This window comes from Erythrolamprus reginae, chromosome 1, assembly GCF_031021105.1.
Source record: "Erythrolamprus reginae isolate rEryReg1 chromosome 1, rEryReg1.hap1, whole genome shotgun sequence".
NCBI lineage: Eukaryota > Metazoa > Chordata > Lepidosauria > Squamata > Dipsadidae > Erythrolamprus > Erythrolamprus reginae.
Genome location: NC_091950.1, coordinates 93,860,881 through 93,880,531, shown reverse-complemented (window position 1 = coordinate 93,880,531; position 19,651 = coordinate 93,860,881). Strand labels below are relative to the sequence as shown.

At 39.2% G+C, this 19,651-nt stretch overlaps 1 protein-coding gene across 1 annotated transcript in view; it reads left to right on the top strand.

The window, feature by feature from the left end:
• Positions 1-19,651, top strand: part of LOC139157682 (transmembrane protein 178B-like) — a 38,161-nt gene that overhangs the window by 14,858 nt on the left and 3,652 nt on the right. Inside the window, exons 2-3 of the mRNA XM_070734707.1 lie at positions 14,580-14,693; positions 17,522-17,659. Coding sequence (XP_070590808.1) covers positions 14,580-14,693; positions 17,522-17,659 — 252 coding nt within the window. The remainder of the gene's footprint in view (positions 1-14,579; positions 14,694-17,521; positions 17,660-19,651) is intronic.

The window sequence follows — 19,651 nt, the reverse complement described above, 5'->3', positions numbered from 1 at the left end:
AATCTATTACGAAACCATCAGCTGCTCTCTTGCATTTAATCCTCGCCCGTACAGTATGCATCTTCTGCCTTTGTTAAGTTTCCAGGCTGATTTTATCCACTGAAAGGCAATTCATTTATTTTATTTTATTAATTGATTTCCCCCTGCATAATATTTTCTTCTCATTGATAGGCCCTCCTCCCTTCCAGCTAAAAGCTTTGTGCATCCACCAATGATCTCAAGGAATTTAAAACCAATTATTTTGGTCACCCTTTCTCTCCACTGTGTCTCTGCCAAAGCTAATGCACATATTGGATACAATAAAGCTAAAATTCAATATCACATTAAGTGTGTATAAACCCATTAAATCCAGCATCTTAAGCTTAACTCCGCTTTGGATTGTGACTTCCATTTTGTGTAATAGGTTTCGGAGACTGCCAGCCCACGCGACTTGCATACCTTCAGATTCACTCCTCCAGGGGCAGATTCCTGTTACTGGCCACTACTGGTTGCGCTGCACATGCAGCTGGTGTCACCTTGTGTGCGTGCGCGTCTCCACTGTGATTTTGCTTTCACGCATGCACAGAAGCAAAGATGCGGTGAAATCTCATGCAGAAACATAAGCATGTGTGCAGTGATGGGCAGCCAAAATTTTTACTGCCACACTGTGGATGTGGCTTATTTTGTGGGTGTGGCTTAATGGTCATATGACTGGGTAGGAGTGGCTTGACAGCCATGTGACCAGGTGGGAGTGGCTTGAACAATCATCATCGTTCAAGTGAACTGTTAAGTCCTCGACTTACAACCTTACCAGTGTCGCTTGATGGGGTGACAATTTGCTTCACGTTTCCTGCACTCTCCTTCCTGGGTCGACCCCTGCCTCACCTCAGGCTGGGTAGTTAGGTGAATGTTTACGTTTATGTTTATTTAGATTTGTATGCCGCCCCTCTCCGCAGACTCGGGGCGGCTCACAACAAAGTGAAAAAACAGTTTACAACAAATCTAAATTTCTACTATGGGTGCTGCCGGAAGCATAAATGCTGCCAGTGCTGCATCCACCCATGCCTTCTCCTTGCACCTCAGGTGGGATAATAATAATAATAATAATAATAATAATAATAATAATAATAATAATAATAATAATAAATTAGATTTGTATGGAGCAGCTCACAACAGGACAATACACAATATACAAATCCAATAGTTAAAAAACCATTTAAATAAAACCCTATTAAAAATATTCATGCAACTCAAACAAACCATACATAAATTATAATAGCTGAGGGTATATGAATTTCCCTGTGCCTGGCGACATAGACCAGAATATCTCCGGGACCGCCTTCTGCCGCACGAATCCCAGCGACCGGTTAGGTCCCACAGAGTTGGCCTTCTCCGGGTATGTACATGGTATGCTTGTATGCATGATTGGTTCTTTAAATTGGGGGTTTTAAGATTATTTTTAATATTAGATTTGTTTACATTGTCTTTTTATATTGTTGTTAGCTGCCCCAAGTCTTCAGAGAGGGGCGGCATACAAATCTAATAAATAAATAAATAAATAAATAGTAAAAGAATAAATGAATTAAAACAGAGGGGGCAAACATGAAACATGGGGAGAATACAGATAGTACTCTCAACTTACAACCATTATTTGGTGACTGTTCAAAGTTACAACAGCCCTGAAAAAAATTGACTTATGAACGTTTTTCACACTTATGACCAATTGCAGCCTCTCCATGGTCACATAATTAAAATTCAGGCCCAGCCACGCCCACCAAGCGTAGAACTGGTAGTAAAAAAAATCGGATTCCACCACTGCCCTTGCTATATAGAGAGTCCTATTTGCCTTAATTGATTAACTTAACATGATTCGCTTAACAATTGAAGTGTTCACTTAACAACTGTGGCAAAAAAAACCATAATAAAATGAGGTGCAACTCACTTAACATATTGCTCATCAAGGCAAAAGTTGAGCTTGATTGTAGTCATTATTTGAGGACTACCTGTATTCATTCAACTTAATTGCATTTCAATTTTCAAATTAATCTGTTTTATTCTTTCTTTCTCTCTCTTTCTTATCTAGAAACAAACTCTGTCCTGCCACTTGCCATTCATATGCTAAGTTTGACTCTTGGGTCAAAAAGGTCACAGTTTTTTGACAGATATCAATTTGATAAACAGAGATTTAATGTTAAAAGACAAGCTAAGGTAAAACAGATGACCAAGGGGAGAAGAACCTGTCTGGGTCAGGATTAATGATTAATAATTTCCACATCCCAAGTGTTCAGTGTAAATGAAGTGACATCCCATCACATGGAGAGATCAGAGCAGGTATCGACCTGATTAAAAAAATTGACAGACATACGATATTTATAATGTAGGATAGACATTGAGCAAAGATGGTTTTCAGCTGAGTGGACTGGGGTTTGCTTTCCTGATATTACAAAATGATAGGTTTGGTGAACAGCATTGATTAATCCATGACTTGTTGTGATAAGATAGTGCAGTTGTGAAGTATCCTCTCAGTGTTCTGGGAATATTATATTTATTTTTAGCTCCAGGTTCCTATGGGTAATGATCTTACCAAGCATTGAAAAACCACAGACAGAGCCATCTCCTATGTGCTGCTGTCATTTTAGTATCAGCATTTGTGCTATAGTTATAGATCTAGAATTGAATTCATAAGACACTGGTTCCCAGCTTTTACTTTGCACATATCACTGGATCATCACTGGAAGGTTTATAAAGATAAAGGTAAAGGTTTCCCCTCTCCATTCATCTCCGTTTCTTAGTTGAGGGAGCCAGAGTTGTCCGAACACACTTCTGTGGTCTGTGTAATACATAGAGTGTATTACTTTTCCACCAAAGTGGTACATATTTATCTACAGTGGTAATAATAATAATAATAATAATAATAATTATAATTATTATTATTATTATTATTATTATTATTTATTAGATTTGTATGCCACCCCTCTCTGCAGACTCTACCTCTACTTACGAACTTAATTCATTCTGTGATCAGTTCTTAAGTAGAAAAGTTTGTAAGAAGAAGCCATTTTTCTCATAGGAATCAATTTAGAAGCAGATAATGTGTGCGACTGGGGAAACCACAGGGAAGGTGGAGGCCCTCTTTCCTCCCAGGAGATTCCTAGAGAGGCCCCACAGAGGCTTCTCCCCGCCTTTTCCGGCCCTGTTTTCTCCCAGGAGATTCCTAGAGAGGCCTCATGGAGGATTCTCCCCGCCTTTTCCAGCCCTGTTTTCTCCCAGGAGATTCCTAGAGAGGCCCCGCAGAGGATTCTCCCTGCCTTTTCCAGCCCTGTTTCCTCCCAGGAGATTCCTAGACAGGCCCCACGGAGGATGCTCCCCACCTTTTCCGATTAGAGTTTCAGAGGCTCGGGTTTGTAAGTGGAAAATGGTTCTTGAGAAGAGACAAAAAATCTTGAACATCCGGTTCTTATCTAGAAAAGTTCATAAGTAGAGGCGTTCTTAGGTAGAGGTACCACTGTACTTGCATTTGCATGGTTTTGAACTGCTGGTTTGGCAGGAGCTGAGGCAAGTACTGGGGCACCATCCTGTCATATAGCACTTGGGTCTTGAACCCGAGCTGTCAGATTTCCAGCTGACAAGCTCAGTGTTTTTAACCGCTGAGCCATTTCCCTTCCCCCCCCATATAAATTTGATACATAATAAATAAGAAATATACCTTAAGAGTTAAAATTGCAGATAACACTTATGTTTTCTCCATTGTCTCCAAGTAGCATCTGCAGATTGTCCCCAGTTAAGCAATAAAAGAATTTTTTAAAATAAAATAAAATAGCGGGAACAATGGCAAGTGGCAAAACTTCATGACGTTTTGGTGGAGCCACCTAAAATCCCTCAAACTTTTGAATAAGAAAACTCCCAAGATATTGATAATTTTGATACTTATTTTTATTTTGACATTTGCATTAGGGTCCACCAGAGCACTGATCCAGTGGCCCTCAGATCAGAAATAGGAAATCATGATTTTAAGGGGAAAACTGTCCCCAGACAAGATGATGCCCTGAGTGTGTCACATCTGAGGGCAAATTACTCCTTTACATCTTTGTACCAGAAGCACCGAAGACAGTTGGAAAAACTCAACAAAGAATGACTGCAATTCAGGACCAAATATGCAGAGATGAAACGTTATACAGTTATATTTATATTTTAAGGTCCTGAATCTTCTGGTTTTGTTGAAGTCAATCAAAAAAGAGCACCAGAGCAGAGAATTGTTTTCTTTAAAACACAGAATGTGTCTTCTGCTTTTATCCAAAACTTGTGATTTGAAAGACAGAGAGACAGACTGTCACAAGAATTATTACTTCTTTCTGCACAGATGGGGAAAGGAACAAATTATAACATTGTACCTAACAACTGTAGAAACCAGGCTAATCTCTCATGTCACGTTTAGGTTGAAATTCAGACTTGGAGAACTGCAAAGAAGTTTCAGAAAGATAAACTAAAATGAAGAGATTATAGACATTGGTTAAATAGCAGGGGGGCATCCCTAGGGGGATGAAGGCGATAAAGGAAGGGCATGACATCATTACAAATGCTGTGACTTAAATCCAACGCATGGAGTCAAACATATTTTATTTATTTATTATTTATTTATTCTTTGTCCAATATACAATACATCTGAAAGAGAATAGACATTGAGTAATATATATAAAGATAGTAAGTAAAAAAAGAAGAGAAATATATGAGAGGGAGAGAATATATATGATATATGAGATAAGGAAAGACAATTGGACAGGGGACATTAGGCACACCAGTGCACTGATGTACGCCCCTTACTGGCCTCTTAGGAACTTGGAGAGGTCAATCGTGGAGAGTCTAAGGGAGAAATGTTGGAGTTTGGGGGTTGACACAATTGAGTCCAGTAATGAGTTCCACGCTTCGACAACTCGATTGTTAAAGTCGTGTTTTTTACAGTCACGTTTAGAGCGGTTAATATTAAGTTTGAATCTGTTGTGTGCTCTTGTGTTGTTGCAGTTGAAGCTGAAGCTGAAGTAGTCATTGACCGGAAGGACATTGCAGCATATGATCTTGTGGGCAATACTTAAATCGTGTTTTAGGCGCTGCAGTTCTAAGCTTTCAAGACCCAGGATAGATAGTCTATTTTCGTAGGGTATTCTGTTTTGAGTGGAGGAGTGAAGGGCTCTTCTGGTGAAATATCTTTGGACGTTTTCGAGGGTGTTGATGTCCGAGATGTGGTATGGGTTCCAGACAGTTGAGCTGTATTCAAGAATGGGTCTGGCAAAAGTTTTGTAGGCTCTTGTGAGTAGTGTGAGATTGCCTGAGCAGAAGCTGCGTAGGATCAGGTTAACAACTCTGGAAGCATGCCTGTGACACCACTTTGGCAGAGCTGAGGGCCACAATAGAGGCTGCTGAAGTAGCATTTTTAAAAGAAATCAAATATCACTAGAAAATATTCAACGAACTACATAGGAGTCTTCTTTAAGCTACAAGAAAATAACACACACAAAGAAAGAAGGAGGAGAAATATGGTAGGAAGAATCCTAATGTAAGCAACTAGATGTTTTCAGAAATTGAGAAAATGTGATTTTTCTTTTTACAAGTAGAATTTAGGCAGCTAGCAATCCGGGATGCTTTAATTGGGATACCTTCACTGAAAGACTCAATAGTACAGAGGTCTTTTTCTAACTCTAAAATTCTAATTGGATTCCAGCCTGAGGTTTGTAGCTGTGTGATGGGGCTGGATTACGTGGGCATGGAAAAGGTTACAGTCTTACTACTATTCTGATCCTGAAGGCAGTGGTGGGTTCTAAATTAGATCGCCACCAGTTTGCATGCGTCCTGGGCAGGTGGGCGGAGCCTCCTGCTGCAGCCGCTACCAGTTCTAAGAACCTGTCTGAACTGGGAGCAACCCACCACTGATTGGACTGTATCTACGTACTACTCAAACTCTTGCATCTATAACCTTTAACTGGTGATGCAGCACAGGGCACAACTTTTTCAGCAAGGACAACTTAAGTGGGCTAACTTAAAAGTGGGCTAACTATAAAGCCCTACATAACATCAGGCCAGATTAATTACAGGACCACCTCCTGCCACACGAGTCCCACCCACTGGTTAGGTCCCACAGAGTTGGTCTTCTCCGGGGCCTAGGGGAAGAGCCTTTTCTGTGGGGGCCCCAGCCCTCTGGAATCAGCTCCCCCCAGAGATTCATACTGCCCCCACCCTCCTTGCCTTCCACAAGAGCCTGAAGACTTTGCTATACTGCCAGGCTTGGGACTATTAGACTCCAGCACCCTGGCCGACGAATGTTATGTATGTTTGTGGTTTAAGTGGGAATGCCTGATTTTAACATAACTGGGATTTTAGATTAGATTGATTAATTGAGATTAATTGGATTAGGACATTGTATTGTATTGTTTTATTTTTATATGTTGTAAGCCGCCCTGAGTCCTTGGAGAGGGGCGGCATATAAATCCAATAAGTAAGTAAGTAAGTAAGTAAGTAAGTAAGTAAGTAAGTAAGTAAGTAAGTAAGTAAGTAAGTAAGTAAGTAAGTAAGTAAGTAAGTAAGTAATTAAGTAAGTAAGTAAGTATTTGGCAAATTTTATAAAATGTTTTATGACATAAAAATCAGGACTAAACATTTTATGACATGATAGACAATTTCATAAAACATTTCCTGTGGTCAACTGCTAATGTTTGACTGGGCTATACAGTTCAGGTTGGGCTACTTTCAGGGCAGGTGCATCTCTTAATATCTCCCTGAATTTTGAAGAACTTTTACAATAGTTTAGAAGTGCTGCCATTGTTAAAAGTACTGAGGAATCTAGTGAAGAAATATATCTGAAACGATTTAACAGATTGTGAGTTATCTAGTTTAATAAAAATGCATTATCTTCAACACCTTATCCAAAATTTAATCACATTTGGAAAGGTTACTTATTCACATATAAAACACCCATTTTCTGTCCTAATTTCCCTTGTAAAATCCTTGTAAAACTCCTTGCAAGAAGCCAGCAAAGATTAATTTTTAGACCTTTAAAGAAAGAGGCAATGCAATTTTACCTTTTATTGATTTTCATAATTCTCTTACAACTGAGAAAAGCAATGCTGTTTGCCTAATGTTCATTAAAGAGATTTTTTTCATAATTTTGCAAAAACTACATTAGATCAGACACCTCCAGATTCAAATAAATAATCATAATTTGGAACTAGACAAGACAGTTGAGGGGGGGCACTGTTTTAGGGCAGAATGGGACAACTTGCCCCAGCCAAAACACTGCAGCCAATTTGTCATGGTCAACTTGCCATGGTCAGCTCACCATGGCCAACTCGCCACAAGACAACTTGCCATGGTTAACTCACCACAGAACAACTTGCTGTGGGACAATTCAGCAATTCAATTTAATTATTTAAAATAGTTTTAAAATATTTAAATTTTCATCATTCACATTTCATTTTCTCTCTCCTTTGGCACTCTTTCTTTTATGCTTCTATTGCATTATTATTATTATTTTATATTAGTGTAAATCTTGTCCATTGGCGAATTGACCTTGGTGAATTGTCCCATGGTTAGTTGACTGCAGCAAGTTGGCCATGGTGAGTTGGAGGTGGCAAGTTGTTGTAGACCCATTCCAGATCTGAACTAGAAGTCAGGTTCTGAATTATGAAACAGGTCAAATTCGCAGACAACACCAAGCTGGCAGGGGTAGCCAACACCGTAGAGGACAGGCTCAAAATACAGAAAGATCTGGACAGATTAACACTATGGGCCCACAATAACAACATGATGTTCAACGTTGACAAGAGCAAAGTCCTTCACCTTGATAAAAAAAAAAACTAGACACGCATACAGCCTGGGAGAAACCCCGCTTAGCAGTAGTGACTGCGAAAGAGATCTTGGAGTCTTGGTGGATAATCAACTAAACATGAGCCAGCAATGTGCAGCAGCGGCCAAAAAAGCCAACATTATCCTAAGCTGCATCAACAGGAGGATACACTCCAAGACCAGGGAAGTATTAATACCACTCTACTACGCCCTGGTCACACCACATCTGGAGTACTGCATCCAGTTCTGGTCACCACACTTCAAAAGAGACATTGAAACTCTGGAGAAGGTGCAGAAAAGAGCAACCAAAATGATTAGGGGACTTGAAACCAAGACTTACGAAGAGAGATTGCGGGAACTGGGCATGGATAGCCTAGAGAAAAGGAGGGCCAGAGGGGACATGATAGCAGTCTACAGGTACTTGAGGGGTTGCCCCAGAGAGGAGGGGGCCACTCTATTCTCCAGAGCACCAGAGGGCCGGACGATGAACAACGGCTGGAAGCTGACCAAGGAGCGATTCAACCTAGAAGTAAGGAAGAACTTCCTGACGGTCAGAGCGATCAACCAGTGGAATAACCTGCCTGCGGAGGTTGTGAATTCCCCAACTCTAGACACTTTCAAGAGGAGATTGGACTCCCACTTGGCTGGGGTGCTTTAGGATTCCTGCTCAGGCAGGGGGTTGGACTTGATGACCTGCATGGTCCCTTTCAACTCTAACAATAAATAAATAAAAATAAATTTGCACAGCCCTACTAGCAGCCCAATAAACATTATCTCCTCTTGTGCTGTAACTGAAACAAGTGATGACAAATCAATCAGAAACAATGCTGGGAAAGCAAATATAAGGAATTAATTCATGCCAGAATTTTAGGTGCCTGAATCCTCTTTGACTTACCAAAGCCAGCAAAGATTGTGCTAAAAGGAAAGCTGGTTTGTGAAATGAACTGAAATTACACGATTAACAATAGAGTCATGCATTGCCAATTCTGTGGTTTGGCTTCTTAATGATTATCTAGTGCAAAACAACTTATAAAAGGACATTTGTGGGCAGATTTAATAGAAGACCTTTGTAAGTCACATAGTATACAATTCAGTTCCATTCAAAAGTGCTGAAGAGTGAAATCACAATATTAATTCAAAAATTTCTTGAATTCTGCTCTTTTTTTCTGTAACAGACCTCTTTTTTTGCTCTCAATGTATTCACAACAGACAACTTAGCCCATTGCATATTCATAATTTCTTTTTAGGGGATATAGCAGATATTTGCCCAGGTTCACGTGGTGCACCAGTTGCGTCCCTATTTGGACAGGGAATCTCTACTCACAGTCGCTCATGCCCTTATCACCTTGATATCCAACTACTGCAATGCTCTCTACCTGGGGCTACCTTTGAACAATGTTCAGAAACTGCAAATTGTGCAGAATGCAGCCGCGCGAGCGGTCATGGACTTTCCTAGACTACACCCCATGGACTACGTTGTTTGCTGATTGATTTCCGGACACAATTCAAACTGTTGGTAATGACCTATAAAGCCCTACATGGCATAGGGCCAGATTACTTATTTATTTATTTATTTATTTATTTATTAGATTTGTATGCCGTCCCTCTCCAGAGACTCAGAGCGGCTCACTACAAAAACCACAGTACAAATCCAATAGTAATTGCAAAAAGCAAAAAGCAATTTAAAACCCTTAATATAAAAACAATCATACATCCCAGATAAAAACCATACATGAAACGGGAACGGCCCGGGGGAATCAATTTCCCCATACCTGACGGCAGAGATGGGTTTCAAGGAGTTTGTGAAAGGTGAGGAGGTTGGGGGCGGTCCTAATCTCTGGGGGGAGTTTATCCCAGAGGGTCAGGGCCGCCACAGAGAAGGCTCTTCCCCTGGGTCCCGCCAGACGACATTGTTTTGTCAACGGGACCCAGGGAAGGCCAACTCTGTGGGACCTAGCCGGTCGCTGGGATTCGTGTGGCAGAAGGCGGTGGAGCTGCCTTCTGCTGTATGAGTCCCACCGACCAGTTAGGTCCCACAGAGTCGCCCTTCTCCAGGTCCCGTCAACCAGACAATGTCCTTGGTGGGGCCTAAAGGAATATTTTTATTATTATTATTATTCACAATTTAAAGTGTTGGTAATGACCTATAAAGCCTTACATGGCATTGGACCAAAATACCTCCAGAACTGCCTTTTGCCGCACGAATCCCAGTGACCCATAAGGTCCCACAGAGTTGGCCTTCTCCGGGTCCCGTCGACTAAACAATGTCGTCTGGCGGGCCCCAGGGGAAGAGCCTTCTCTGTGGTGGCCCCGGCCCTCTGGAACCAACTATCCCCAGAGATTAGAACTGCCCCGACCTTCCTTGCCTTTCGTAAATTGCTTAAGACCCACCTATGTCACCAGGTATGGGGGAATTAAGATACCCCCCAGGCTCATATAGTTTATGTATGGTATGATTGTGTTGTATGGTTTTAATGATGGGTTTTAGATGTTTTTTTAAAATATTAGATTTGTTATATTGTTATTATTGTTGCTGTGAGCTGCCCCCAGCCTGCGGCGAGGGGTGGCATACAAATCTAATAAATTAAAATTAAAATTAAAATTAAAATTAAAATTAAAATTAAAATTAAAATTAAAATTAAAATTAAAATTAAAATTAAAATTAAAATTAAAATTAAAATTAAAATTAAAATTAAAATTAAAATTAAAATTAAAATTAAAATTAAAATTAAAATTAAAATTAAAATTAAAATTAAAATAATTAAAATTAAAATTAAAATTAAAATTAAAATTAAAATTAAAATTAAAATCAAAATCAAAATCAAAATCAAAATCAAAATCAAAATCAAAATCAAAATCAAAATTAAAATCAAAATTAAAATCAAAATTAAAATTAAAATTATTAAAATCAAAATTATTAAAATTAAAATTAAAATTAAAATTAAAATTAAAATTAAAATTAAAATTAAAATTAAAATTAAAATTAAAATTAAAATTAAAATTAAAATTAAAATTAAAATTAAAATTAAAATTAAAATTAAAATTAAAATTAAAATTAAAATTAAAATTAAAATTAAAATTAAAATTAAAATTAAAATTAAAATTAAAATTAAAATTAAAATTAAAATTAAAATTAAAATTAAAATTAAAATTAAAATTAAAATTAAAATTAAAATTAAAATTAAAATTAAAATTAAAATTAAAATTAAAATTATTTATTAGATTTGTATGTTGTCCTTCTCCGAAGATCCTTCTATGTGGGGGGCTCTGTATTGGATTTGATGAGGGCACTTACAAAAGAACAGAGACAATTTTTGGACAGCTGTAGACCCAACCCAGAAAGGGAAATCTTGAAGATTGCAACTCCTTATGAGAGAGTAGTTAAAAAGTCCAGGGCCTTTTACACCTCTTTCATCTAACAGACTATTCTGCTAGTTCTTTTACCTGTCACTTTCTCAACTTTTGCTTTTTATTTTTCAATGTTAATTGACTGGTTGAATGCAGACTTATTTCAACCCCAGCTGGAATTTTTCTATTTTCCTTCTTTAGTTTATTTGACTGTTCTCATTCCTTTCTGCCTTCTGTATGGAAAGAGGCATGTGACTTTGTGCTTTGTTAATTTGCAAAAACATTTTAGATCAAATGGCCAGAAAATATTTTCCCTCTCTTTTTTCACTGCCTCCCTGCTCTCTCCCTGCTTTGAGCCAACAACAGTTCAGACGGCAGAGAGAAGGAGGAGGCTGACACCCAAGGGAGAAAACAGACTTTGGCTAACAAAATGTAATCCCTTGTTGATTGTTTTCCCCAAAAAGGTTTGATGAACTTATACACTTTGCACAAAACAATGCTAAAAAACAGACATTACATTTTTTTTAAAGCCAGCAAGAATATTTTGTTTTTAAAGCACCAGATTCATTGGGAGGAAATACAGATATAGAAATAACACAAAATGTGGAGAGAAGAAGAAATGTGATTTCCCAGTCATAAAATGTCTAGGAAAAAAATATAGAAATTATAGAACCATCAAACATAAATTATACAGCTGACTCCATACACCTCCCAAAAGCTCAACACTGTACTTTTATATAATAGCAGAGAACTCTCTGGGTTGACAAGTACAAATGGTTTTTTCTTTATGAGGTTTGATGGAGAGTGGGAAACAGATTTAATACATTTAATTGAGGAACAGTCTTTTTCTGGAATTTTAAGGTAAGATAGAGCAGCTTTGGAGACTGGACCTATTTTATTCAATCAATCAGCAATTGATAAGAGATGGTGTATAAAGGAACAATCTTGGCTATTTGATCCAGGACCAATTAAGGTTAATATTTTGGATGATAGATGTTCTGCCGGCGTGTCCCAACAATAGGGGACTGAAGTCATGGTAAATTTTCTATATGCTGATTACAATAACAGTTTATTGACTGAGGGTTTTGGAATTTCACCGTTGTCTTTCTCCTATTAATGTTCACAATTTTTATTACTTTTATATTCTAACATAATATGTTCATTATTTTTTTTCATGTTAATTACTTTGTCATTAATATAGTTTACCAATGACAGAATAACAACTTATAAGTAGGTTTATTGGTTTAACAGTTTAAAATTCTTTTGACCTGTTTATGAAGGGATGGGAAATCAAAATGTTTGTACTGTACCAATCAGCATTCAGTTAGGGAGGATGCTATGTGTATATAGAAACATAGAAGACTGACGGCAGAAGAAGACCTCATGATCCACCTAGTCTGCCCTTATACTATTTTCTGTATTTTATCTTAGGATGCAAAAAAGGGCAACAAGTATGATCAAGGAAATGGAGCACCTCCTTTATGAAACCAGGTTGCAACACCTTGGTCTCTTCAGCCTTGAAAGACGGCATTTAAGTGGTGACTTGATCGAAGTGTATAGAATCATGCATGGGATAGAAAAGGTGGATAGAGAAAAATTATTTTCTCTATCACACAATACTAGGATGAGGGGGCACTCCCTAAAGCTCATAGGTAAGAAAGCGAGGACAAATCAAGGGAAATGTTTCTTCACCCAGAGGGTCGTTGGTTTATGGAATTCACTTCCAGAAGAGGTCGTGACAGCTGTCAGCCTTGATAGCTTCAAGGCCGATTAGACAGATTCATGGATGCCAAGTGTATTGGTGGTTATTGAAACGGATGTCCAAGTGTTACCTCTATGTTGGTTGAGGCAGGTAGGATTCCCTTGAGTACCATTTGTTGGGGGTCAGGGGAAAGGGAGGGTCTTGCCTTCTCTTTCTGCTCAAGATCTCCATGGACAATTGGTGGGACACTGTGTCACACAGAATGCTGGACTCCATGGGCTTTGGCCTGATTCAGCATGGCTCTTCTTATTTATTTATTTATTTATTTATTTATTTATTTATTTATTTATTTATTTATTTATTTATTTATTTATTTATTTATTAGTTGGACTTGTATGCCGCCCCTCTCCGAAGATTCGGGGCGGCTCACAACAAGCAAAACAGTCACAACAATCCAATTAATTAAAATATTTAACGATTTAAGAAAACCCCATGTAATAGCAAACACACACACAAACATACCATATATAAATTTAACGTGCCCAGGGGAGATGTTTAGTTTCCCCATGCCTGACGGCAAAGGAGTTTTCGGAAGGCAGGAAGAGTAGGGGCAGTTCTAATCTCCGGGGGCAGTTGGTTCCAGAGAGCCGGTGCCACCACAGAGAAGGCTCTTCCCCTGGGACCCGCCAACCGGCATTGTTTAGTTGACGGGACCCGGAGAAGGCCCACTCTGTGGGACCTAATCGGTCGCTGGGATTCGTGCGGCAGGAGGCGGTCTCGGAGATATTCTGGTCCGATGCCATGAAGGGCTTTAAAGGTCATAACCAACACTTTGAATTGTGACCGGAAATTGATCGGCAGCCAATGCAGACTGCGGAGTGATGGTGAAACATGGGCATACCTAGGTAAGCCCATGACTGCTCTCGCAGCCGCATTCTGCATGATCTGAAGTTTCCGAACACTTTTCAAACGTAGCCCCATGTAGAGAGCATTACAGTAGTCAAACCTCGAGGTGATGAGGGCATGAGTGACTGTGAGCAATGAGTCCCGGTCCAGATAGGGCCGCAACTGGTGCACCAGGCGAACCTGGGCAAACGCCCCCCTCGCCACAGCTGAGAGATGGTTTTCTAATGTGAGCTGTGGATCAAGGAGGACGCCCAAGTTGCGGACCCTCTCTGAGGGGGTCAATAATTCCCCCCCCCAGGGTGATGGACGGACAGATGGAATTGTCCTTGGGAGGCAGAACCCACAGCCACTCCGTCTTATCCAGGTTGAGTTTCAGTCTGTTGACACCCATCCAGGCCCCAACAGCCTCCAGGCACCGGCACATCACTTCCACCGCTTCGTGCTTATGTTCTTATGGGTGTGGGCATGAGCATATATGCACCCTTTTGGCACCTGAGCCAAAAAAGTTCACCCCCGCTGGTGTATGTGTTGTTGTTTTTAAGACACTTTTTTGTTTGTGATTTTTTTTGTTTTAAATATATTGATATTTTGTTTTAATCTTTTTTCAATAAACTAAAAAAATTCCAACCCCCCCTTTAATTAAGACAAATAACCCGTTTGGCATGGGGGGTGGGTGAGTCTATCAGTAATTTAGTTTCTCAGCTACAGAAGAGGTTTAATCTGATTTATGGGCGGTAAAGGGAAAGTAGTGTTACAAATGTCATTGTTCAGCTACAGAATCCCCAACTGCATACTGAATTTGTCTTTGCAGGAGTCATTCAACGATGCACAGCTGTGAAATATCATTACACATCATCTTCCCTGCCACGCAACTTGCCTATTAATGTTACCAATACCATCCGCCAGGATGAATGGCACGCTCTCCGTAAGTGTCTCCTGCACATCCTTTTATGTGCATTATTGAAACCAAATGGCTATTTGGGTGAATCATCCTCAGGTCTCTTCTAGGACACACGCACTCTCTATCTCTCTTTTACTCTCTCTCTCATCTATCTATCCATCCATCCATCCATCCATCCATCCATCCATCTATCTATCTATCCATCCTTGCTGCAAAAATCAAAATTAGAAGCACACATAGTTGATTGATTCAGTTGGATTCAATAACTTCTTTATAAACATACTAACAGATTAATTTAAAATATCATTAGCAGATTATTTCTTCAAGTAAACCCAGGCAGGAGTTAGATTCATTTCAGAAGAGCAGTACAGAGAGGACAGAGAGTGTGATGCCAAGCCTTAAGCTTATGCTTTTCAATTTTGATTCTCTGCACAGACTCAGAAGTGGTTAGCTCCTATTGGCTGACTCAGTTGCTATGCCTAATCATTGGCTAACCTTGTCAACATGGCTCTCCCAGTTCATGAATATCTTAATTCTCTCTCTCTCTCATCTGTCTGTCTGTCTGTCTGTCTGCCTGCCTACCTATCATCTATCTGTCTGTCTATCATCTATCTATCTATCTATCTATCTATCTATCTATCTATCTATCTATCTATCTATCTATCTATCTATCATCTATCTAAAGTATCTATCTGTCTGTCTGCCTGCCTATCTATCTATCATCTATCTATCTATCTATCTATCTATCTATCTATCTATCTATCTATCTATCTATCTATCTATCTATCATGTTTATAAGCTTTGTTTCTGTGGAGGAAGATAGACATGAACTTAGCCCATCAATGAGAGATATATTCTTGCACCAGATGTATTAGTTTTCCATATGTGTCAAAAGCTGATATATATGTCAAAAATAAGTATATTCCATGTTTGCTCAAGGATGGTTTTCTGGTTTGTTTACATACTTAACATTTGAATACCTCAATAAGAAGTAAGTGAATGTAAGTACAACAAGTTCCTGCATTGGAATAGTTTAGATTATTTCTGAAGCAAAGAACTAAATCAGCGGTTTATCATGTTTCTTTCCAGATTTCTTTCCGGAATTTCCAATTATTCAATTCAATTCAATTTCAATTTATTAGATTTGTATGCCGCCCCTCTCCGAAGACTCAGTTGAAGGGGATTGAAATAAATATATATGTTACTCTTAAATACCTGTACAGTACCCATTTCCATCTAAAACAACAAGAAAACAAGCCTCAAAAAGATGGTTACAGGGAAATACAGTTTTAATCATATAATGGAAGCAATCAAAAGAGCTTCAGCAGCAATCACTTATCTAGATCCAGCAAATCTACCTGCTCTGCAGTTATCTCTACTTAAAAGGCTCTGAAGAGTTAAAGCAATTTGGAGAAAATTATGGCACATCTTTCATTCTGGATAGAAAGCTGCAGGAAGACTCTTACATGTTTTTGTTTCAAGTGTCCCTGACTTTCAAGGCAGATAGACCCCAACAATGCTTATTATACAATGTTCAAAAGCTTATTTTTCTGGAACCATCATTTTGAGTTAGTTTATACTTTATACCAGGAAGGGAACTGAGTCATGCAGCTCTGCCAAAATGTTTTGGCAACCTGAGAGCCTTGTTTGATTACACCTGTGTGATTTCCTGCTATTTTGCAATAAGAAAGCTGTAGAAATGGTTATGTAAACTCTAAAATAGCCTTGACTCATGTGGTTAAAAAAATCCCACTTTCTTCTCCCAAGAAAAGAAACCAGAATTCTGATCTTACCCATTTGTATGGCACAACTTGATTTGTGGCAATACCTCTCAATATTTTTTTTAAAAAAAGGCTAAAAGTAAAGTTCTACCCTGACTAAGCAATTATTTTTAAAAAATATTTTTGCTAAGGAAACAATAGAGATTTGATCAGAAAATCACTAGATTTGAGTGGATCGTCTATCTTAATTCAGAGAAAATTATTGCTACAACCTGTTGCTCTCCAGTGCAAATGCAAATCCACTATGGTGGTTGAAATCCAACATATCTGAAATCCAACATAAGGTTGGCAAAACTTTAGCTAGCAATTCCCCCAGGTCTTCACTGCCACTCTCTCAATCATTTATTAGGCTATTCCCATTATTCCTCCCTCATGTGCCTGGTCTGTGTACCTTCTTGAATCCCTATGAGCTCTTGTCAAGAGGCAATCAGATTGAGACAATGGCAGCAGTACATCATAATGTAATGTCCTCTGAGACTATGGCAGTATTACATCATAACATAATGTCTTCTGCCACAAATCATAGATGATCCCATATTCACAGCTTGATTGCTCTGGGTTGCACTGCACTGCACTTACAGAACCGCCCGATTGCTTGAACATTCGAGGAAATTGCCTATGCATGGAGTCATAGATGATCCCAGAAAAATAGAATAACACTTACAAACAAACAGAATGTTTTCAGTGGGGTAGATTTAGAGTTAATCCCTTTTTGCAAGATGATGATTTAGTTAAGAGAAGACCCTATAATTCTGGGAAGTGCTAAGGCCTTGTTTGGTTTGCTTTCTTAATTGCTTTGTGTAGTTCTCAAAATCCACAAACATCCTGTCCTAAGGAGAACTTATATTGCTGATCTATAGATAAGAGGTCTTCAAACTTGGCAACTTTAAGACTTGTGGACTTCAACTCCCAGAATTCTAGGAATTGAAGTCCACAAGTCTTAAAAGTTGCCAAGATTGGAGACCCCTGATCTAGAGGGCGTCAGCTTTGTCCACATGGCTCTCTGAGGTTTTTCTTCCTCTACTCTTTTCTTTCTTCTTTCTTCCATGCACCGACAATGCCTCCTCTCAGACCTGCGGAGAATGACAGCTGGCTTCATTGGTATGGCGGTGTCCATAATCCTCTTTGGATGGATCATTGGCATGCTGGGTTGCTGTCAACAGCACGAGCTGATGCAATATGTAGCTGGACTGCTCTTCCTTATGGGAGGTAATTTTTTTAAAAAATTGTTATTATTGTTTAAAATATTTTGGGATACAATCCTGGCATTTGTCTTATACATTTTATGCAATGAATCTGTGCCCTAATAGAGGAACAGAGTACATTACATAGATGAAAAAAACATGTAAGCCAGAATGCCTTCATTTGTTTGTTTGTTCGTTCATTCGTTCGTTCGTTCATTCGTTCATTCATTCATTCATTCATTCATTCATTTGGCTTCTATGCCACCCAATCCCACAGGACTCAGGGTGGCTTTCAATAATAATATAGAAATATACAAATAGATACAGAGCAATACAAAGAAGTTGAATATAATCTAAACTATGTAAAACCCCGTATTAAAAGAAACCCAGTTAATATAAAACAGTCATGATCCCATACATATATACCATTCATACAGTGTGGCCCTATCAGTTGTTAATTCATAGCCCCCACAGGCCTGCCGGCAGAGCCAGGTCTTCGTGGTCTTATGAAAGGCCAGTAGCATGGAAGCAGTATGGACATCGGGGGGGAGTTGGTTCCATAGAACTGGGGCGGCCACAGAGAAGGCCCTCCCCCATGTTCCTGCCAACCTGCATTGCTTTGTCGACGGGACCCGGAGGAGGCCAAGTCTGTGTGTTTTTATTGGTCTCTGGGAGGTATGTGGCAAGAGGCGGTCCCATAGATAATTGGGCCTTGAGCCATGTAGGGCTTTATAAGTAATGACCAACATCATTGTCAGTCATTCAGTCATTTCTAGCTCTCTGGTACTTGTACCAACTCAAATATTTTTTCACCAACTCAAATTTTAAACTGTTTTGAAAATTTTTAAAGGAATGAATGAATTCAATAATAGTGTTCACCTAATATACCATAACCTCAGCTTTCCATACCAGTTAAATATGTAGAAATCTACATGATTTGCAGGCACGAAGAGAGTATGTTGTTGGTTTATTTGCCAAATGTCTATGGAGATTCTCAGACATCCAGGTCATGGTTGTCCCAAAGGTGCTTTTTCAAGAGGCAACTGGACTTTCTGGTTTTTCTTTGAAGATGTTTTGCTTCTCAGTCAAGAAGATTTTTCAGTGCAAAATGAAAGGATTTATACTCCTTGAAGACAGCTGGTCATTTATATTCTTTTAGAGCAGTGGTTCTCAAACTTTCTAATGTCGCGACCCCTTAATACAGTTCCTAATGTTAAGGTGACCTCCAACCATAGGTCTAGCGCCAACAGAACTTGAAGCTGATTGGCAGGAAGGTCAGAGGGACACCCCCAGTGTAAAAGCCTGATTGGTCAGATTGTAAAAATATGTCCCAAGGCGCCAGAATAGAAGCCTTAGTTCCTAACACCATGGAAAATTTGTCTTTTCCCATGATCTTAGGCGACCCCTGTGAAATGGTTGTTTGACCCCCAAAGAAGTCCTGAACCCCAGGTTGCGAACCACTGTTTTAGAGAATCATTGAGGCCATCTGGATGTTTATCTGTTTCATCAGGTTCACCTGGATAGTGCAAATGGGTGAGGTGCCTTCTTGGAACTGCATACAAATCTAATAAATGAAATGAAAGGTCTGTGTTGACAATTTTCAACAGTCATCTCTCAACAGAGGGGGAGGGATGCATCATCTGTCTCCAGTCTACAACACAGTCCTTTCAGCAGTTCCAAGAAATCTCCACACCCATTTGCACTACCCAGGTGGTCCTCCAAGTGGCCTCAACAACTCTCTAAAAGAATGCAAATGGCCAGCTGTCTGCAAGGAATATAAATCCTTCCGTTCCCCACCGTCCAGTCAAAGCTGAAGAATCTTCTTGGATGAGAAGCAGTGATGGGCTCCTACGGGAACGGTCTGGAACGCAGAATATTTGGAGCTCCACCCCAGAGCACCCAATTTGCACTGAAAGATGTTGAAACAAAATGCATAAGCCATGCCCACAATGTGGTAGTAAAATTTTTGGTAGCCCATCACTGATGAGAAGTGAACCATCTTCAAAGAAGAACAAGA